The sequence below is a fragment of the Stomoxys calcitrans genome, chromosome 1 (assembly GCF_963082655.1).
Source record: "Stomoxys calcitrans chromosome 1, idStoCalc2.1, whole genome shotgun sequence".
NCBI classification, from domain to species: Eukaryota; Metazoa; Arthropoda; class Insecta; order Diptera; family Muscidae; genus Stomoxys; species Stomoxys calcitrans.
The window spans coordinates 160947248-160970731 of NC_081552.1; the positions used below are offsets into that span (position 1 = coordinate 160947248).

At 34.5% G+C, this 23484-nt stretch overlaps 1 protein-coding gene across 5 annotated transcripts in view; it reads right to left on the minus strand.

The window, feature by feature from the left end:
• Positions 1–23484, minus strand: part of LOC106089140 (voltage-dependent calcium channel subunit alpha-2/delta-3) — a 172083-nt gene that overhangs the window by 81204 nt on the left and 67395 nt on the right. For 3 of the 5 annotated variants that reach the window (XM_013254920.1, XM_013254918.2, XM_013254916.2), the window contains 7 exons: positions 16959–17039; positions 16740–16814; positions 16571–16678; positions 15539–15610; positions 15278–15480; positions 15049–15191; positions 5132–5176 (listed from right to left, as the gene is read on the minus strand). In XM_013254920.1, the coding sequence (XP_013110374.1) occupies positions 5132–5176; positions 15049–15191; positions 15278–15480; positions 15539–15610; positions 16571–16678; positions 16740–16814; positions 16959–17039 (727 nt within the window). The remainder of the gene's footprint in view (positions 1–5131; positions 5177–15048; positions 15192–15277; positions 15481–15538; positions 15611–16570; positions 16679–16739; positions 16815–16958; positions 17040–23484) is intronic. The other 2 variants (XM_013254919.2, XM_013254917.2) reach the window with 1 other exon arrangement.

The following is a 23484-nucleotide window of genomic DNA, read 5'->3' on the forward strand; positions in this document are numbered from 1 at the left end:
TGAATAGTTAAATAGAAAAATGCATAACTTAGCAGCTTATCCCACAGCAGCTATATCGAAATATGATTTGGACCAAAGTCGGTACGGACATTGAATGGTCTAATAAATATATGTCACTGTTCAATACTGTTCAAATACTGGACTTTTTGTTTGCTTTATCCAAATAAAGACCGATCTGAACCATAAAGGACACGAATGTCGAAAAGCCTAACATAAGTCGCTGTGTCAAAATTTAGCGAAATCGGACAATAAATGCGCCATTTATGGGCCCAAAATCTTGAATCGGCAGATCGGTATATATCGCAGCTATATCCAAATCTGGATCGATTTGAACCAAATTGAAAAATGATATCGAAGACCCTAATAGAATCCACTGTCCTAAATTTCAGCGAAATCGGACAATAAATGCGCCTTTTATGGACTCAAGGCCTTAAATCGAGAGATCGGTCTTTATGGCAGCTATATTCAAATCTGGACCGATTTGAACTAAATTAAAAAAGGACCAACGGAACTCACTGTCCCAAATGTCAGCAAAACGGATAAAAAATGTGGCTTTTGTGGGCCTAAGACCTTAAACCGGCAGATCGGTCTATATGGGGGCTATACCAAGATATAGCCCATATTCGAACTTGAACTGCCTATGGACAAAAACAGAATCTGCGCAAAGTTTCAGCTCAATATCTCTATTTTTAAAAGCTGTAGCGTGATTTCAACAGAGAGACGGACGGACATGGCTAAATCGTCTTAGATTTTTACAACGATCAATAATATATATATACTTTATGGGGTCGAAAATGGATATTTCGATGTGTTGCAAACGAAATGACAAAATGAATATACCCCCATATTTCGGCTGTGGGTATAAAAAGAATAATGTCTTGATGAAATTTGAAAATATCTTTTTTATCAATAGTTTCTACGCTATATATGATCCAAACAGTCCCATATTTTGAGATAGCAGCCATAAAGACTTATCTCCAAATTAAAGATTTAAAACTTAAAAAATGCCTATTTTTTATCCGATTTGGCTGAAATTTGGAACGAGGAGTTTTATTAGACCTATTAACAGCTGTTCAACTTTGAGTGTAGGTCCCATGCCCTCGATTTTTGGTATTTTTGCTCGGGAAGCCACATTTTCTCGGCTCGGTAAATTTCCAACTATGGACGAATCGATTAATATATTAATGAGGTTCCCATATAAGGGTACATTTCGCAAATAGTGATTTTTACAACGAGTTTAGTGAAGTCTAGATGGTATTTAGAGTAGATAGATTCCGAGTTTGGAAATGTTTTATACATCGTTGGAAAGGTACGAAAAGTCCCTTTAAAATAGTTAAATAAAGCGCTAGCTTTTCATGTTTAATGTTGACGACAACAAAACAATTTGGAAAATTCTATTTTTTCGAATAACTAATTTTTATGTTGCCGAATACGTAAAATAGGATAGAATAGAGATATTTCCATGATTCTTTTTGGGTTTTGTAGAGGAAGTGATACAAAATAAAAGTTATTTTCACATATGTGCAATAAAATATGTCGTAGTACTTGGGTTTTGACAGTGAAAATAGCACTACTTGAAAATTTAGTTTTTTTTTAGTATTTGGCTGTCACGACCCCATTTGTTGCTAGGATATGACGAGACATGCAATCGTTGGAAATATTCCATGTTTTAATTCAGTTTAAAAAGTTTTTTGTCAGTGTGAAGCTTTAGTAACAAATTTTCCATATTGGTCAAATTAGCTCTTTAAACTTTTCTTTATACCTCCGCTTTATGAAAATGGAAATAAAAGATAATGCTTTGATGGCTAAAATTAAACTATTCATATTTCGTTAACGTGGTTCTTATCAGGAACCATATGTTTGTGAAGGGATGGTTCGTGGTATAAGAATTCATGGATTTAAACTGCTCATGGGTATGGGAAATGGGAGGTACAGAGTTTGTATTCTTGCAAAGAGTAGCCTAAATATTTTTCTTCTTCCGTCGCTAAGCAATGAAGTTCAGTAGTAGCCAGGCTTGAAATTAATAAGTCTCAATATTGGCTGGCTTTTCTATATATGGTACACGATTTAGAGATGCCCGCATAAGTTGCGCTCTGCTTCATTATAGGAAGTGATGCTAATGCACATCACCAGATATGGAGAAGTTCGAATGATTTTCGTCCTATTAGTCTGTTAGCTTTTATGCTGAAAACTCTATAGAGGTTGATAGAAACATATCTTAAGGCAAAGATCCTTGGAGATCGCCTGTCTCGGCAACAGCATTCATACAGGCTGAGCAAGTGCACTGAATCAGCTCTAGTCGCCTACAATGGAAGCATTTCTTGTCATTGGAGGTGCTTTCAATAAAGTGAAATCGACGACAACCATAAAGGAGCTGGAGTTTTTAGACATCGTCACTACAGCAAGAACGTTAATTAATAACTTACTTACTACAAGACATATTACGGTTGATCTAAAAAGATGGGTCAGCAGAGGAACGCTTCCAGGAGATGTACTGTCTCCTCTACTCTGAAATATAACCATTAACAATATATTATTGTCTCTGATGACGTTGCTATTGCAGTTGGGGGAAATGTTCCCAGCACTCTTGTAGTGATACTTCAGGAAGCTCTACGTGCGACAGCGTAGTGGGCTACCGAAAGGCGTAAATTCGTACAAGACAGAAGTAGTTATTTTCAGCAGGAGACACAAGATGCCTACAGGGGCACCTTCTCCTTGGAGAGAATGTTCCATTTACTGAAAGCACTGGACGGGAATTTGAGCTTCAAATTTAACATTTTGGAAAGAGCAAGAAAGGCAACTCTTGCCCTTTACACCTGCAAGAGAGCCATTGGTAAAAGTTGGGGGCTTTAAATCGCGTGTCATGCACGTTAATGCTATATGGTGTTGTGGTCTGGAGGATGGCGCTTCAAAAGTCCACCTACTGTTCAATACTCAGCCGGATCCAAAGGATGGCCTGTAAGTGCATCACAGCCGCACTGAGGACGACACCATCTGAATTTAATGCTACATCTTATGCCTCTGGACATTGTGGCTAGACAAATTGCTGCGGCCAATGCTGTGAGACTGTGGGACTTTCTCTTCGGCCATGCGGCGGCTAAGGTCACTGTGTTATCCTTTATACAATGCCCGATATTACATACAGTGTGGATTACTTATTGCCTGAGCCGCTTTTTGATAAAAAGTACTATACCATTGTTCCTGATAGAACCGATAGTACTACAATATTCCTGGTAATAGAAGATACATAGAATTCTATACAAATGGTTCCATAGACGACCAAATTATGTGGCCTAATCTAGACTTGAAGGGGTCTACCGCTTTGCTGTCGCTATCTAAAACAGACATCTCAGTCATTGTATCCGTCATGACTGAGACGTCTGTTTTAGATAGCGACAGCAAAGCGGTAGACCCCTTCAATACTAGATTAGGCCACATAATTTGGTCGTCTATGGAACCATTTGTATAGAAGTCTATGTATCTTCTGTTACCAGGAATACTGTAGTTCCAATCGGTTCTATCAGGAATAATGGTATAGTACTTTTTATCAAAAAGCGGCTCAGGCAATATGTAATCCACACTGTATGTGAAGGTTGCAAGTAACGAGTTTTGCAGTAGCTGTGAGGACGTCAAGGAGAAAGAGACTATAGAACATCTGCTGTGTATGTGTCCCGCCATACTGGCAGAAGTTTTACTTCAGGTCCTCATTTCTTTAAGAACTTGGCTGATTTAGCGGATGTGAACATTCGAAAGTTGTTGGGTTTTTTTAAGATATCTGGATGGTTTAACGGTAGGAACAGCACTGACAAAAGTTTTGTCCTAATTTTAAAGATTTGAACCAAAGATTAGCAAACTTAATTTAAAGATGATCAGGAGCGTCTTTAAAAATTTAATTTTTAGAGTTTTGGATGCTAAGTTTAAAAAAAGAATAATTGAATAGTCATCAATGAAGTAATTAGGAATCAATCAGCGATCAAAATTTTAAACGGATGTTCATGTCCGTTAATACATAAGAAATTTAATTTAAATATAGCATCTTTATTTTAAAGTTTTGGTTCTTTGACTCGTTCTCATTGCCAAAATCCTACGAATAACGAAAAACCTTAAATTTTGGGCCAACATTTTTTCAGTGTACAATGTTCATATACACGTTTCTATAGAGATCTCGCTCTTTCTCCAGAGTCCTAATCATGCAAATCGATTCTCCTTGAAAGTTGGAAAGTGGTAACTTTGACACCCTGTATTAAAGATATTAGAGATACATAACAACAACGTCCTTTTAACGCCTCTAATCGGGTCTTTACTGCATTCCACATTAGTTTATGCTTAAAATCAAAACATATCCAGCTTAAATTTTGAAATCAAATTTTGTGTGAACAAAACTTATCGCCATGACTTCATGAGTTAATCTGGAGACCTCTGCCCGTCCATCCGTATGCCTGCTCCCGAAAGCACGATATTTTCAAAACATTTAAAGTTCTTCGTTCCAAATCCGCTAAATATGGCAATTCAGGTAAACAAACAATTTTTTGTAGCTGCATTTTTTGTATATACGCAGTCTGTTATAGTTTCATAATTAAATTGCGATATAGTCTGATTTGAACAAAAATTGGATGAATATTTTGATGCGTTGCAAATGAAATGGGAAAATTTATGATCCCGTCATTCAAAATATTGTGGAGGGTACAAAAATGCAGCACTTTATAAAAGGTTATCGAATACGAAATATACATCTAGAATTTAAAAAGTTATTTTAACATTGTATAAGCAAGATAATTATTGTTTTTGGTTCAAACAACGGTTCTCAATTTAAATCAATAAAAGTTAGATAAAACAGAAAAGTATTTTAGGGGAAAATGTGTCGGTAAATGGGAGTAAGTATTACCTTTATTTATCTTTTATAAATTTATGTGTATTGAATCGTGTGAAAAGTGTGATTTCTTGCAAAAAAAAATTACATTTATTAATGTTAAGAAAGGTGTGTCTATATAATACATATGTAATTGCATGTGAACATTTTCGTTGCATTTCGGAACAAGTACGGTGCACATAAACACGATTTGTGAAATAACGAAAATGGATTTTATTTCCTGATTTTGATCAGTTCTCTTACGATGGAATTATTACTCACAATAGTAATTGTCGAATGGTGGAATGCGTCCAGCAGATGTGTTAGCTGTGGATTTGCAGGTTTTATGAATGATAACGTAATGACAGATCAGACTAATTCAAGAGCTTCGTAGTAAAAGGAGTTAAGGTAAACCATCTCTTTTTGAATTGTTTTATAATGACTACTAATTAATATGATGTTCATTGTTTTCAATTGTACCATTATTATTTATGAAATATGAACAAAATTAAAAAAAAAATAAAAAATAATTGAAATGGGGAGGTTTTGAAACGAGATTTCCAATTTTTCTATAATTACACAAATATATTCATTTCGTGTTTGCTAGGTAATTCATTTGGACCGGAGAAGTACAATATATTGACTTGAGTATTATTTGATTAACCTTAACTTTCTTTCCCTTTAACTCTTGAAGAACAACACACATTTTATACTTAAAAAACGAGTGGTTCCTAAAAAAACCAATGTTTTAAGAAACGTTTGATTTTAAAATGGGTGTTAATGTTGTTCACCATTAAAATGTTTCACAAAATGTTCTTTAGCTTATTGCAAAAACTAAGTAAAGTCAACTTTAAGTTTCTATGGAAGTTTATGTAGATATCAAAACTTAGTAAAGAGAAACTTTTTATTCTATGTAAAACCGTAGGGTACAGCTTTTACGTACAGGAAGTTCTCTTATCATTGAGCTAAAACATATACCGAGCAGATATAAGAGATAGGAGAGAAGTTTCCTCTGTTCTTTAAAAAAAATGTTCGTGAGAACAATGTTAACGCAATTGGTTGATTATCAAGTCCAGCAATTCAGACTACTCTTTAAATATATGAAAGCGAAATACTTTTGATAGATATGCAAGGCAAGGCAGTAAATAGGCGTATATTTTTTTTATACCCACCGACGCAAGACGAGGGGTATACTAATCGAATCATTCCTTTTGCAGTACATCGAAATATCGATTTGCGACATAATAGCAGGCAAAGGAATAGAGATATCCTCTTGACATTTTAGTATTGATCTGTATTTTGTGGAATCAGTAGGGTGTTTCGTATTATGAGCTGTTGAAATAGGGACAAACGATTACAGGAGACAGACCTGTACTGAAGTGTTTTAAGAAAGCAATCAAATAACAACATCAAGATCGATGATCGATGTACAACGTCTTGCTCTTACTGGAATACGCTTCACTTCAGAAGAGGCTATCCGAAGTTGCCTTGATAAGTTATTTACTTCACTTTTGATACGGAATCGGTATGCTACCAGAAAGGTGGGAAAAGAAGTGGCTGCAATTCAATTTGGTATTATGATGAATGCATTTTTCAACCAAAAACAAGTGAAAAGTCGTTAAGTTCGGCCGGGCAGAACTTTGGATACCCACTACCTCGTGTATATATGTAAACCACCTTTCATCATAATCCGGTGAAAAATGCATTATTTATGCACCCATAGTAACTATATTCAAACATGGTTAGTCATTGTTCTATTTTGTGGAACAAAATATTGGTTTTTTTTTGTCAGCTATATCCAAATATAGACCGATTTGAACCATAAATCACTGTATTAAATTTTAGCGAAATCGGACAATAAATGCCCAAGAATTTAAATCGAGAGATCGGTCTATATGGCAGTTATATCCAAATCTGGATCTATCTGAGCCAAATTGAAGCAGGATGTCGAGTGGCCTAACACAGCTGACTGCCCCAAATTTCAGCAAAATGGGATAATAAATGTGGCTTTTATGAGCCTAAAACCTTAAATTGGTAGATCGGTCTATGTGTAGATATAGTCCCATATAGCTCATCATCTAACCTTAACTGCCAATGGACAAAAAAAGAAGCTGCGCAAAGTTTCAGCTCAATATCTCTATTTTTAAAGACTTTAGCGTGATTTCAATGGACAGCCGGACGAACGGACATGGTTAGATCGTCTTAGATTTTTACGACGATCAATAATATTTTCATTTCGATGTGTTGCAAACGGAATGAAAAAATTGATATACCTTCATCCTTCAGTGGTGCGTATAAAAAAATCGACAAAGGTGTGTTTTATTTACCCACTAACGGGATTTTCTCGCTTAGTTTGTATGGTGAAAAATGCTATCACCGTTTAGCTAAGCGGATAATCTTATCGCCGTTTATGGAAAAGATCTGGTGTCACCATTCAATTTGAACGACAAAACTGAAAGAGAAAGAATGCAACATATTTGTGCACTGATTAAACGTTCTGAAATGATATTTCAGATTGCTTAGGATTTTAATAAAATCACATTTATGAATTCCAAGAAATATTTATTCGAAATTAAAATGACATATTTTTTGGTTTGCTACTATTTGATCATTTCGGATGTGGTGTCAGTGCTGCCAACTGTAAAGTACAAAACATTTAGGGGGAAGAGCGTTTTATTTACACATAATTTGGCGGATCCGCTAGACTGGCAAATAAAACAACCCAAATGTTAACTATCCTATACTATGTGTAGTTAGGAAACGCTAAAACTACTCGTTGATACACATACACACCAAAAGAGGTGGTCACTGATATGTATTCGTCGGATGTCGTTGGGGAAATTGTGTATGAATCAAAAATCCTCTGGGCGATAGAATATTTCAACTTATTTAAGTCGCCAGGCCCTGGCGATGCATCATCTACTGAAACAGCTCTTCACCATCTACTTGACTACACAGTGGGTTCTCTCATTGCCAAGAAATATAAAATGGTAGCATTTCTTGACATTGAAGGAGCTTTCAATAATGTAAAACCGAGTTCTATCAAGAAGAAGCTAAAGTTTATAGGCATCAACACAACCATAAGAAAGTTTATTTAAAACGAAAGGATGCATTACGGCAGGCTTGGGATCCGTAGATCTACAATGATGGGTCAATAGACGAACGCCTCAAGAAGGTGTTCTGTCCCCTCTACTTTGGAATACAAGCTTTAACAATATATTATTGCCTCTGGAAGAAAGGGTGTAAAAGTGGTCGCATTTGCTGATCACGTGGCTATTGCTGTTAGATTCCAAGCACTCTTAGATATATGCTTAAGAAAGCTCTACGTACGATGGCAAAGTGGGCTACCGAAAAAAGGTTTAGTTGTAATATCATCAAGGTACCTACAGTAGCATCTGTAGAGCTGAAGAGCTTGCGAGACAAGGAACGAGTTTACACATTACAGGGGAACTAGAATTTGTGGGTATGCCTCTAGCGACATGTAAGCCAGGCCTTCAAGATCAGGTCTGAAGGGCAAGGAATGATAGATGATCACAAAAGAGTTGTGAACATTTCAAAACTATGTGGTCTTCCGTTTACTGTCGCTAGCTAGAACAGGCGTTTCAGTCATTGTGTCTGTCATGAAAGTCACTGTCTGATCGGGAAACAGACTGACAGACTAAAGTTGTAAGTAACGACTTTTGCAGAAGCTGTGAAGACGTTGAGGAAGAAGAGACTACAGAACATCTGCTTTGTGCGTGTCCCGAACTGGCACTTGAGGTTGTAATTTCTTCAAAAACTTGTCTGATTTAACGGATTTGAGCATTCGTAAGTTATTGGGCTTTTTGAAGCGATCTGGGATTGTTCAATCGTAGGAACTAGAAGGCATCTTCATTCTCCTGTTCCTGTGGTATCACAATGGATTAAAACGTGTAAGTGTGTCTGATGGCAGACTGTCACTTAAACCTAACCTAACGTCAACATCCAATAATAAACAGAACATCCGAAATTTAACAAAATACAATTAATTAAAAAAAAAGGTTGTTATTCCATCAGTTTTTACCTTTGTTTGCGATAAACGAGAATGTTATGAATGTCTTTTGGCGGAAAAAAGTAAAAGAGGTATAAATAAAATTTAAAATTACTAATTATAAAGGATGGTAACATTACTTGCAAATGTTTTGTTCATATTTCAAGGTTACATGTTTTATTGATGACTATTTCATTAAACATTACCAATGAAATCGCGTTTCTGTTTTAAAAACAAATTTAATTCGAAATGAGATGGTCACACTAAAAGGTATTCATGGTTAATGCGTGTATTTGTGTAGAAGTATTTGAGTTGTAAATGAAAAAAAAAAACAAATTTGTACTCACACTGTGCAACAAATAAGGTCGTTTTTTTAATATTCGATTATAGTTTCCAAAAGTTAGATAAACCGATCTAACCGATAAATCGTAAAACATGTGCAGTTATCGACTAGTTTTAGCAAATAATGTAATTATAATGTAATACGTAATAACTGAGCTCGAGATCAATTCTTACCAAGGCTAGTATGCACCTCAAGCGAAATTTTCGGTAGCAAATACATGGTGGCAAGAAACTAAGTATGGCCAATCTGCCACACTTTACTGATAAAGTACGCATTTACCAGAATTAAGCGTTATTTGGTAGAAATAAATCCATTACGTGGTGTAAAAATTATCAAAGCAATAGTTTTCTTGCATTGAAATCTGTGTACAAAGTACAGGTCGCAATTTTCATCCGATTGTCTTCGAATTTGGCAGAGGTTTCTTTTTTGGCCTAGAGACAAAGCTTATTGAACTTTGAAGAAATCGTTTATTAGGATATAGCTCCCATGTAAATCTTCGTCCAATTTGGACGAACATTTGCAATAATTATTACTAATTTTAGTAAACAATTTCAACGATTTGCAGTCTTTGCTCGTTTCTCCATGATGAAATGGCAGAGTATTCTGAACACTTTTCACTTTTACAGAAAAGATGTGGATATAATTATCAACCAATGCTGCTAACCCGAAAAACTTAACTCATAAAAATTAACTTGTTATTTCTCAAATGATACTAGAATGATATTGTCGTATTTTGCAATATAGATCTTAATGGATAGTCTTCAGTACCACTAACAACATAAAGGGTTTTCCAATAAGAGGTGTTATTTTGAATCACTCGGTATTTCGGTAGCTGTCACTTTGACAGTTACATTGTAACATTATTTTTAAAAATTGCACGATACACGCTTCAACAAGGCATTGAAATTATTAGAATTCACTACAAAAATTGTGAACAACTTGCAGTCGGAGTTCGCAAAACTAAGAATTTTTTGATTCATGATTTGTTATGGTTGGATTTGAATGGTATTGTTATGTTGATTGATTGATCTATTGATCTCTTTTACGGCAAAAGTTTCCGGGCCGTGTTATCTCTGGAAGAGGCGATCACAATTGGACATTGAGATCTTGTGATTTAACCTCTTGCGACCTCTTCCTTTGGGGCCACGTGAAAGATAAGGTGCACGACAACAGCCCAGTATCGATTCAAGACTTCAAAGATAGAATTCCTAAGGCTATCGAGGACATTGGTCAGTGACTTTGCGATTTCGTTATGAAAAATTTCATGAAAGGGATATGGTCCTGTATGCGTAGTCGTGGTGGTCATTTTGTTAAAACTTTTGATTGTTTATTTAAGCAACTTTAAAAAGTTGAATGCTGGAAAAGAAAAATTTCTAAATTATTTCTTAATAGTTTTCTTTTTTCTTATTTTTTTTTATTGTTATTGGTTAATAAGGATCTTAAAAGTTTTCAAACAGGTGACATTATACTTCAAAACAGTGGGCTTCAGTTAAAGGAATATACATTTAAATGTAAAATTATGTTCAAAATAAACAAATTCCCTAGACCAAGACCTTTTTTGTTGCACAGCGTTGCACGGCTATTTGGGTATATAATAAAGGTAATCAACGGTTGTACAAGTAGAACGTAAATATTGTTGATAAATACTTATGTTTCAATATACACATGTTATGTTGGTATGTCATTTTATTTGAGAAAAAATATTTATAAATATAACATTTGGTAAGCAATCTTAAAACAATGTGATATTCTCTGCAATAATTGAAATCTAAAATAAATGTCAATTTTTTGGCAAACTTCCACAAAAATTACAACATTTGAAGTGAGGTCGAATACACAAAAGAATTGTGTAGAAATCATTATTTGCCAATAACGCCAATAAATCATTATTTGCCATTAATTGAAATTCACAACTGCTAGTATGGTTCTAGTGCATTGACGATTTTAGGAATGAATACCCAATTAAATAACAGGGAGAGGAATCTTCCACGTTCGAACTTGGCCGTAGAAATGGGGAAACCCCATCATTTCTTTTATTTGAAGAAACCGGCTGCTTTTGCAAATGCTATGCCTGATTAATTGTGCTCCTGATTTGACTTCTTGAGCTGTTACAATCGGCAATTCCGTCCGATTTGGCTGAAATTTCGCACGTAGTGCTCCGTAATGACTTGCAACAACTGTGCCAAGTATGGTTCAAATTGGTCTATAACTTGCTATAGCTCCCATATAAACCCATCTCCCGATTTGACTTCTTGAGCTCCAATAGAAGCTTTAATTTTTGCTGGTTTGACAGAAGTTTGGTATCTTATATATAAAATTGAATTTGTGTTTGTTTGTTTGCTCCGTATAGAATCAAAAACGCATGAACCGATTACCTTAAAATTTTCACAGATTGTGTGGGTTGGCCTGGATGGAAACATAGGCTATATAATTTTTTGATATCGGAAGGGGGCGGACCCTCCCCCTTATCCCGAAAGTACTACCCAAAAATAAAAGTCGACCGATCGAGACAATATGGGACTCAAATGAAAGGTATCAGGAGTAGAGTACGAATTTCATATTAAAAACTGGCTCCAAATAACTGGGGGCCGCCCCAACCCCCTAAAATAGTTTTTTTGGACGATCATGACAATATTGCGGATATTAACAGGAAGGAGAAAGACGCTTTATACTAATCTTTCGGTGATTTATTCTCTAGGCGTAATTTGACTTCAGTCCATCATTTCAACTTAGGGACATGTTTGACATCCTTGCTTGACTATTCCTTAGTTAACGATATTTCGTTGGATTGTGTATCTGATCAAATGCAATCTTCATCCGTATTTTATCATGCACTTATATTTGCCTCTATAAATGTGAAACTTGATCACATGCCAGACATTATTCAATTTAAAGACTTTAGAAACATTGACTGGAATGGATTACTTTCTTGACTCAACGAATATGTCTCTGACGCTATTAAGAATTCAACTGATGTAGATGCCAAGTGTAACTACCTAAGTTTTCTTCCAAAGGACTTATATACATATGTTACTATTATGACAAAAAGGGTTATTTGCGGAAAACTCCGTTGGATGATTTCGCACTGGGAATATGTCTTTGTGATTTATTTATTCTGCCTTTGTTTCTGACCGTTCACAAAGGAATTGGAAGACTTATTGCAGATATAGAAATCGTGCTACAGGGGTGATTCGTAGGGAAAAGATAAACTGTTATTGAAAAGAGAAACTATTACGGCTTTATGGGGCAATCTTCGTGGCTCAGAATGTATTGGTACTTGTGCTTTTTGTGTCGATGAAGATATGAACGAGATGAACAATTACTTTGTTGGAGATTCTTATGATTGGGATAACGTGAACTTAGATAATGTCTTTGAATCAGAAAATTCGTTTTCTTTCCGATTTGAACGAATTGATGAGGTTGTGGTAGCTTTGAACAATGTGAAGTCTGGTGTTGTAGAAGTTGACGAAAATACGGTGCGTTTTATTAAATTAATATTTACTTTTAGTGATTTTTCGAACATCTTCCAGCTCGAGATCATATTTAATGCTTTCTATTCAAAGAATAGCATAGCAAAGATCTTATAAAATTTAAGCAAGTGTGTGTTAGTTTTCAAAACAATTTGACTGGTTAGTGGATCATGAATTCTAATACGCCATTTATCTTTATCCGCACCTTTGTCAAACTGATTAAGGTGCCCTACATACCTAACAACTGTTGAGTATGGTGTAGAGCACGCTTTTGTTTTGAAACAGGGCTCAGTAAGCCCTTTAACTCTTCTTAGCGCAGGAAGAGAGAAGAAAGCCTTACTTTCTACTATTCCCATATCTTCAATGCTAAGAACAATAAACACATCAACATTGCCAAACTCAAATATCTCATTTTATCTTGGAGTTAATAAATTGCATCTTTATGACTTCAACTTTCGCTAGTGTCTGGAAGAAGGCTCGTATTGTTCCTATCCCCAAATCGAGACATTAACGGGTCTCATGATATTGACCAATCTCCATATTGCCGGCTCCGTCGAAAGTTGGTGAGCACCTCCTCAAGATTCAGATTTTGAAGTCTACGTGTAATCTGATCTATGCGTCTCAGTATGCCTTTTGCTTTAGGTATAACACAACGACTTTATTACTTGAACTTACAGATTCTATCCAGGATAACATTAACAAAGGCAAGTTGTGCACACTAATTTCCCTGGTTTATCGAAAGCTTTCAACTCTATGAATTATGGTAGCACAGTGTTTAAACTTTTAAATGAGTATAATTTTTCAAAGACTGCTTGTAGACTTGTGTTATGTTACTTGAGTGGAAGGTCTCAGTTTGTAGCTCTGAATGGTGAATTGCTCTATCTGCAATTGGGAGCTCCACAAGGATAAGTCATTTGTCCTTAATTATTTATTATTATTATAAACGACTTGTCTATAAACGACGAACTCGAGAATTTGCAAGTCATTTATATATGCTGTTGATGTGTTTCCTCTATTTATTGGAAGTTGTTTTAGTCGTGATATTTTCAAGAGTGATATCAATTATTGTTTGGAGCAATCTCTTCGTTAGTGCACTTCAAATCATTTAGTGGCCAATCCCTCTAAAACTAAGGCTGTTCTCTTTGGCCCAACTGACCGTTTTTTACTTAATCATAATTGCTTCATGGGCAACGATGAGATTGAAATAGTGAAGCCCCACAGATGCTTGGATATTGTCTTGGATAGTAAACTGAACTTTTAATTTATTCAACTTTTGCTTATTTACCTTTTCACGTTAGGCTATTGCTGCCATATTCTTTTTTATTGTCTCAAGTTCTTTACTGCCTCGAGAATATACCAGGAACTTTGGTAACTTTGGTAACTATTCTGAACAAACTAGAAATGAATGTAAACTCTATAGTGCGATATGTCTTTCATAACCGCCGTCTAAAGACATAGTTATGTGAAACGCTTCTTAGGAGGCTCTTTTAGCAATTTCATAAAATTTCAGGGGTTTCTGTGGTTCCTCGTGTTGTGATATGGTTCCCAGGCATTGGTACTTGTGAAAGCAGACGAGGCAGAGCTTGGCGTGTTTGAGAGATAGATTCTTCGTAAAATATATGGACCAGTTTGCGTTAATGGAGAATATGGGCGTCGTATGAATCACAAACTGTATGACGACGATAGCATAGTTACATGTATTAAAATACAACAGTTGCATTGGTTAGATCATGCTGTCAGAACGGATGAAGAAGCTCCAGCAAAGTAGTCTTTTGATGTCGGTGATACACACAAACCGGGACGACCAAAAGTCCGATGGAAACATCGAGTGGGGGGAGACACCTCGAAACTTGGTGTCAGAGATTTTAGAATGAGCACATAAGATCGAGGCGCTTGGAACGCTATTCTTCTTTCGGCTAATGGGACAAATGTTCTGTCATAGCCAATTAAAGTAAGTGAGTAGTCTATGGTGACAACTACTAGAATCTTTATAAGTTAAACTTTTATGTTGCATGGCTGGGGAGTCTCGACGATTATTGATTACTTTTTATTAATTTTCATTTAGTTTAAGTAATTGATAAGATTAATACTCGGATTTATTTCTATTTAATAGTACATTAATATTTTGGACCTGGAGGCTTATTGTACTACTCATTTATGAAGAAAATAAATAAATTTGCCCATGAACATTCCATTGAGGAACAGCTTTTGTACCGTATTGTTTTTGCTATTGACAGCAGATTTGCTTTTGTCCGCAGATTTTCTATGAGTAAAGCCTAAAACTTTTGTTTGAGTCTTAAAAATTGCAGTGAAATATCAAATGTTTTGTAAGTTGCTTCTAAATTGAAATTTTGTTTAAGTGAACTGTTGTACTTACAAAACATAGCAGCTGTGTGTTCAGGAGGCAGTGCACTTCTGCTTGATGGCCATTTCCATCCTGGCTGTGACATTTTACCCAGAAACCACAGGAGTTCTTCCTCGGGTGATTGGAATGTCATATTGCTGTGCTTGCAAAAGAGCCTTAATAATCAAGCGAAATATATAGCACAGGATTAATATAAAAATCATTATTATGTATAAAAAAAAAAAAAACAAAAATTACTAACCATTTTGGATGGATTTTCCAGCGTTTGCCAGTGAAAAAGCTCAGTGTATTACTGCCTTTGATACTTATACGGTGTATTTCATCTTCTGTTCGTATTTGAAGACGATTAACACCGTAAAGCTCGGGATAAGTTATCACTAAGGTGAATGGGGTGTTTTTAATAGCTGTCCAATAATATTGGCGCTTTACCCGAGCAACCCGTTTCTAAAAAGAGTGTAAATTATATTAACTGAAAAGTTTAACATAGGGTTTTTAAAATTACCATTTCATCGAAATGATTTTTCACCAGCATCCATTTGCTACCAGTTGACTGATTAATAATGGAATCACGTATCTGCAAAAAATGTAAATTTGGTTTTATTAGGTGAGTAATTTTCGGAAAACCTAATGGGGGCCACCGTGGCACAGTTTAACATATCTGCCAAATACACTGTTCACTAGAGTCTGGATTGTTATGCAAATTCGAAAATTGTCCCCTTCTATTTTGCAAATGCGGTGGTATTTTGCAATAAAATTTAATTTTGTTAACTTAAAATAACTCCCGAACTTCGATTTCGCATGTACGTAAAGGAAGTACCACCGCATTTGCCAAATGATAGATTTGCAGTTTGAAATATTCAATGGATGCTAATATGGGCTGAGGGTAAGATTGATGGGAAGTCCAATTCTGGATACGTGTTCCAAATAAATGGTGGTTCAATAAGCTCAACAAACTTGTGTTTCACTGTCTTCTACGGATGCTGAGTTTATTTCCCTTTCTGAAGGTTGGAAAGAGGCAATCTGGTTAAGACGTCTATTGAGTAGCGTGAACATAATTCAAATTTCACCAACGGAAATCTGCGAAGACAATCAAAGCTGCTTGAAATTTATTAAAGAAGAATAACTCAGTAACAGAGCGAAACAAATTGATACAAAACTCCCTTTTGTAAAGGACCACATACAAAAGGAAGATGTTGAATGCATTTACTGTCCAACGGATTCAAAGTGGTGGATATAATGACTAAACCTATAAATACACCTCTGTTTGTAAAAATTCTAAAATACAATAAATTGGCATTGAACTCGATTGAGGAATGGTGTTGGAGTACCAACCGACTTTGAATAGTTTTTTTTATTATTTCCTTTATTATATTCACATAGATACCATTTTCATTTTATAATACATGCGGTCAATTCTAAAGAATATTTTATTCAGTCCCAAATAAACCTTCGTATCACTTAATTCAAGTGTGTTCTTAATAACCTAATTTCACATTAGAAGCATTTACAATAATTGTATATTTACAGTTCTTACCGTCAGTAGCACTGGATTAAAATCTCTAGGTGGTCGATCATCGTCCAATAGTTCCACTTCAATCATATCCACACTGTTATAGGCAGGTTTTAGTATGTAACCTTGGAACTAAATATAATATGCCATTTTTTATGTCATTAACGATTTTTAGGCTTACATCAGTACTTACAATTGGACGAAAGTCAGGATGGAATAGTATATAACCGTTGTTTGTAACAACAAACGCGTAGCCATTTACACCCAGCTATTCAGAAGGGGGAAACAAAGATTATTTTCTAGAGTCTTTTTATCTAAATTGAATGTACATAAAATATTTCAAACAATAAAATGATGCCAATTTTTTTAAGAAGGTCTAAGTTGTTTTACTCCCTCACAATACTAAACTTACCAAAAATGGTGAAAGCAATCTTTTTATATCTCTGATCGGCACATCAGTCCCGGCGACTCCCAATAAATTCGCAACTCTTGTCTATGTGGGAAAATTAAAGAAATTCCTAATTAGAAATCTCAAATCCACTATGCAAATATGACAATTAGAAATACATGGATCAACTTTTTATACATGTAAAGGTAATAAGTATTTTTTTAATCTTAACAAAAGCAACACCTAGTTGAAATTACAGAAAATAGGCAAAAATTAAAAATGAAAGAGGATTAAATGCATATAAGCTAAGTACAGTTCCCCTTCTTACCATTTTACATTACGTTTTTTTGTAACTACAACTAAAATCAAAAATAAACAATGAATTGAATAAAATTAAGAATGGCAACAGTTTTGCTCTGTTTAAGTGTAGTACACAACATGTTTCGTAAAAGCGTATTGTCTTAGGTCGTCTTCTTTCATTCATGAGTGATAAAATTTATACGGCCTTATTCACAAAACTTTATGAAGCCTTAACATAGGATTATTTGATAGTTCAAATCTACATTGCGTTTTGGAGAAGTCAAAATTTTTAAACTTTGACACGCCATATCTCACTTTATGTTGGAGATAAAAACTAACAAATCGAATTTCTAAAGGCCGTTGTTCCATATAAATGGCTACAAATATTTGGTAGTGCTCAGATGTCAACTTACTTCCACTATTATTGTTTTTGGATCACTGTGCGTCGAATTGTCTACATGGCAGTATGTATAAACTGAGGATATTACCAATGATTGTAAATTTTTTGTAACTCTTTCGAATGAATAATCAACGCATGCATTATCGGTAGGTAGGGTAAGAATGGTAGTCTGTTTTCTTAACAGATTCGCAGACGACAATAGCGAACTCACGACCCATAGTGGGATAGAATCGAAAAAAAACTGGTAAGAAATATGCCATACAAAAACGGATAGAGATAACTCTTTAAAAGTTGAAGTGGTTAGAGCTGACGTGTTATCGAGATCATGTGCAAAATTTTAAGGCCCTAGGTAGCCCCTCTTGGCAGTTCCCTAAAGTTGGTCACCTTGGCACTTCGAAAAATTATTCGGCTGCCAAATCTTCATTTGTGGTCCGATTCTCAAAATTCTTTTTTGCTGCATCCCTAAAGATTAAAAAAAAAAAAATATTGAAAAGAAAAAAACGAAAAGATATATTTTAATAATTCTTTTTGAATTTTGCAGATAAAGGTGTCTTAAAAAAATCAAAAATAAATTCTTCCCAAATTTTTTACAAAAAACCCTTAAATATAGATTTGGGCCAAAGATCATTTAAAAATCAGCATTTTTAAGTGAATTTGCTGTGGAGGCTACAAATATTGTTTGGTGCAAACCATTTTTTGCGTGTGTTTAGGGGACATATGGAGTAACAAAAACATAAGCCCAAATGTGGATCTCGGCTTTGCATTTTGAGAACTCAAGGGGTTTTTGCAATTGTTTTTCGACAAAAATTGCACTCGTTTAAATTGACATATATTGTTTAAACTTCACTTGCAACGCATCTACAATATCCTCTTTACAAAAGAAGAAGAAAAAGTAATGATATTTAAGCGACTTTCAAACTGTATAATTTTTAACTGAATCATAGTATGTCGACGCACACTACAGTATATAACGGATATAAGCACATTGTGTATAAGAAAACGACGTTTTTAGGAAAATTTTTCAGAAATTTTTCTAGGATCCTTTATAGCAAAATGGTTTGATATAAGAAACAAACGTATGCAAGAAAAAATATTGAAGCACCGAAGCTGAAAACTCTACTCTGAAAAATTTTCTATAAGAACATTTCAATTATGAGAACTCGGTATGACTGCGTCTGGACATATGGTTTGACAACAACTCCATAGACAAGCAAAAAAACGATGCAGACCAAAAGTGAGTTATGTGGATATTCGAAGAGCAGTGATCGAACTTTCACACGTTTGCACATTACTTCGTACCGTGCGGGAGTATGTTGTGTACGTAGAAATATGGACACTACTCATATAAGAAAAAATTCTGTAAAAGAAACTATTTTCTTATATGCAATAGTTCTGTATAAACGCATATAAAAAAGTTGACATTTTTTGGACTTTCTTATATCTGTTGTCTACTGTACTGCAATGCTATAGTAAATTTTGTCATCAAACCAAATCATGCATCAACACGAAAATCGAACCACAAATGCCTTCGTAAATTGCAAAATCCGAAGCCAATATCGGCCAAAAGTGGAGATATTGTATACATCAAGCTAACTTTTTTGTAGTGATTTTAAGCACCATTTGGCAAAAAAAGAAGTTCGGAAGTCGGATGTGGTAGCCCGAACAATTTTTGGAAATATCGAGGGGACCAAATTCAGGGCCTTGCAAACAACAAACTGCACTTAAGTCAGGTAAATCATAATGTATCGTCATCGCCAGGAAATCTATAAACCTCCAAGCCGCTCATAATATTCTCATTGGCAACCAACAAATTGAGATAGTCGATAAAGCAATAAATCTGTGATTAACTTTTAACGATCGACTTACTTGGAACGATCATGTAACCAACACGCCCGGTAAAATGTTTGGAATGGTATGAACATTATACAAAAAACACTACTATAAACCGTTAAATATTCGAATTCTTCTCGCAAAAAAGTATTTGATGCCTACATTACTCTACGGAGATGAATTGTTTGCTAGCTGCGATAGCTAAAATGAATAAAGATAAAAAGTCGCATAAAATGCGGTCATAAGATATGTCTGCGGAATCAAGAGGTACCAGAGCTGTTCAGGTTGCACTAAATCACTATATAGAGTAACGTTAACCGACTTGCTGAAAATACGAAATTTAAAATTTCTACACATTATTTATACAAAGGAGCCGGGTTACCTAAATGACAAACTGAAGTTTGGGAGATGAAATCTTCTGCTTATATTCATCCATTACAAATGTTTTTTCTCAGAATGATAATGCTTTATCTATTCAGTTCGGCTTTGGAACTCGCTACCAACTCGCAACACAACTCAAATTATAGGCAAAGCAATAGAATTCAAACGTTTCCTTTTCAATTACTTTATCGTAGTCTTATTTTTCGCATTTTTATTTTTTTATAATAATAAAATAAATCAATAACTTATGTATAGATAATATAAATTTCTTTGTTTGCCACAAATATGTATAAAAACAATCACAATATCACACAACTTAACTTAAAAAAGTAATTGCGGATTTTTTAAAAGAAAGTAAATGCATTTTTAATAAAACTTAGAATGAACTTTAATCAAATATACTTTTTTACACTTTTTTTCTAAAGCAAGCTAAAAGTAACAGCTGATAACTAACAGAAGAAAGAATGCAATTACAGAGTCACAAGCTGTGAAAAAAATTGTCAACGCCGACTATATGAAAAATCCGCAATTACTTTTTGGGCAACCCAATAACATTATTACATCTTGTGGTGTGTGATTACAATTTAAATAAAATAATGAAATGAAAGAGGCACCCGGATTCCCTAGCGCCTTGGAAATTGCACATGATCTCGATAACACCTCAGCGCCAACCATTTCAAATTTAAAAAAATTTATCTCTTTCTGTTCTCAAATGGTATATTTTTTACTCTTTTTTTTCGATTCTATATTACTGTGCTAACCCCGCACTGGTAATCCGAAAACACTACCAACTCGGCTACCGTTTCAACCTGCATTGCCGTTAGGAGTAAAATTTCTGTAAAGACGTCATTATTTTTTACTTCCATGTAATGTAGGGGGTAATGACAAAAATATTGAGATGTGTTTGCCAAGTTTTTGTTTTGATGAAGAGTTTTTCTAGGAATTACTTTCCACCCCTTTTAATTATAACGAAAATTTACCTTCATGAAAATATATTCATGTGCAACACAAATGAGGTTGCAGTAAGTCGGAAAAAGTGAGACAGTACGCAGGTCTGATTTAGACTTGAATGCACCAGTTTATACGATTTATTTGTTCAGTCTGGGCAGAAGCTGCTTAACCGATGAATTATTCCCAAATTATAGAGGCATTAATCTTCCCCTTGCGATATATAATAGATACGTGATAGGTTTAGATCGGTTTAAATAATAAATTGTGTTTGTATGAGGAGCAGTAAATCCCGTTTAACTTATCAAGTGCAAAACAACAGCAATGCTTTGTAAAATAACAACAATGTGTAGACCGAACGAAGACACAAGAGTTGCTTACACTATCCGTGTGCTTCTAATCGTTTTTGCGGTTGTGTTTTGTTGCCCATCTACAAACCATAGATGGGATAAAGATAAAGTTGGTACGTTGGGCTAGATTAGAGTGCAAGCGACTTGAAACCGTGGTTACTAGTTGCTTCACTTGGAGACCTTAGGACCATTGTTCGCCCCCAGAAGAAAGTAAAAGAGAAAAAGAGTTATATATATATATATATATATATATATATATATATATATATATATATATATATATATATATATATATATATACCACGGTGCAAGATAGCAAAATGAAGCTAACGCAAAAGATAAAAATATGTTCCAATCAGCCTATTCAGGCCTCCTGAATGACAAGTGGACTAAGTTGCTGGAGGCAATCCATGCATGTTCGCCTATTATCCAGTCATTCAAATTGTCTAATAAGTTTATAGAACTATTTTTGAGACAAATAATTTTTCTTAAAATAAATGTCAATGTGTATCTGTGTCGAAGGGGAATTTTGCCATCGTATGAGATACGAACTGTAGGTCTATGTGGCGAAATCGGCATAGTTAACTGTTTAAATTTTGATAACGGAATAGATACAGTTTAAAAAATTCATTTGAATACAAGACTCCTAATCGATAAGAAATAGAGATTGACCATTCGAAGAAAATTTCAAGTGGAGAAAGACATCTAGAAACTGGGGTTAGAAAAGCTAAAAGTGCCTACATATTTCTCATATGTTCGGCTAAAGGACCTTATATGTGAAATTCCTCTGGAGTTTACAGATTGGCTTTGAAGAGCAAGTGTCAAAAAAATGTAAACAAGTATCTCATTTTATTTCTCTTTTGAGACGAGCTTAATGATCGAAGAATTTTTTTTGCAATGGAAAGTAAAGCCAAAAGATACCACAACACCATCACCAACCTCTTAGTTAAGGATGTCATCATTGGGAATTTTCGGGTGGGAAGTCTTCTGGGCGTAAGTTTGTAGGTTGTATTAAAATATTTCCAAATAAATAATAGTAAATATTTCCACTGCCATTTCATAGACGAACCATCGGGAGAATTAACTTCTCTACATAGAGAAGTTTAGCATGGCTGAAAGTCTCTTAAATGCCGCCAGCTTCAGTAAGGGGTACACAATGTTTTTATGTTATGGCTACAATTCGATCATGGAACCATAACGAAAGGCCACGATGGCCTTCTAAAATTACTCTGGCAAAACACATTGGGGAAAGCTAAGACCTTTGCAAGTTGCCAAGTCGAGTTTATATTATTATTTTTTTGAATTATTAAAAAATAAAATTGAAACCAATGTAAACAGTATAATATACAAACGCGGACAATGTTATTCGGACACCTGCGAATGAGCTCTTTAGTCCTGATTAAAAATGAATTGAGAACAATAAAAGTTTAAAATAACGAAGAAACTTACGATTTAAAGCATAATGATAAAACTGATGAAACAACCCGGTATCTTTTGTATTTTAAGCCGAAACGGATAAAAACAGATGAAAACCAACAAAGTATTAAAAGCTAATTTCTAATTTAGTATAATATTGCTCTAAAAAAGTACTACTTTAAAAAAGTTATTTTAAAATATGAAAACAAAAAATTTATTTGACTTTTTTAGTATTCGAAATGCGATAAAGGTTTTCTAAACATTACTAAGCCCGAAGTTAAAGTTTTTTTTATAAACTGATAAATTCATTTAATTAGTTTAAAAATGGCTCAAAACTAAACAAAACTATTATTTTCTAACTGTCCGGATTTCATTGTCCGCAATTGTAAATGGTTATTTGCTAGGAAATGTTTTGTTTTCTTAGGCCAAGAAGGGGAAAAGTTCAAATACAAAATAAAGCACTTAGTTATACAAAAAATATATGTATCAAGTTATGCTTTCATCTGTTGTATAAAGAAAAAAGTATAATAGGCATATGTATAGACGAGACTTAATTGTTATGGAAAAGTACGGGGACAGAAAATGTTAATGTAATTACAAAAACTGAGTTTCGCTCTAAGATATATGAAATAAATAATGTCTTAACATATACCATCTCAATGTTTAGCGAAATATATTTTAAAAATGTTCTAACGTATTTTATACAACAAATGAATATTTTTATTTTGCAGTAAAGGAAATAAAAAAATCGTAGAGTTATTAAGCATTTGTTAAGCAAGAATTTTCATATTCAGTATTCATTTAATTTTTTCCATTGGCGCTCCTGTTGATTGCAATCTTCGTCGGAGTTCCGCAGCTTACTTTATTACAATTTGGCCATACAGTTTTCCCAAGTTGTTCTTTCGTTATGATTGGCTTAATATAT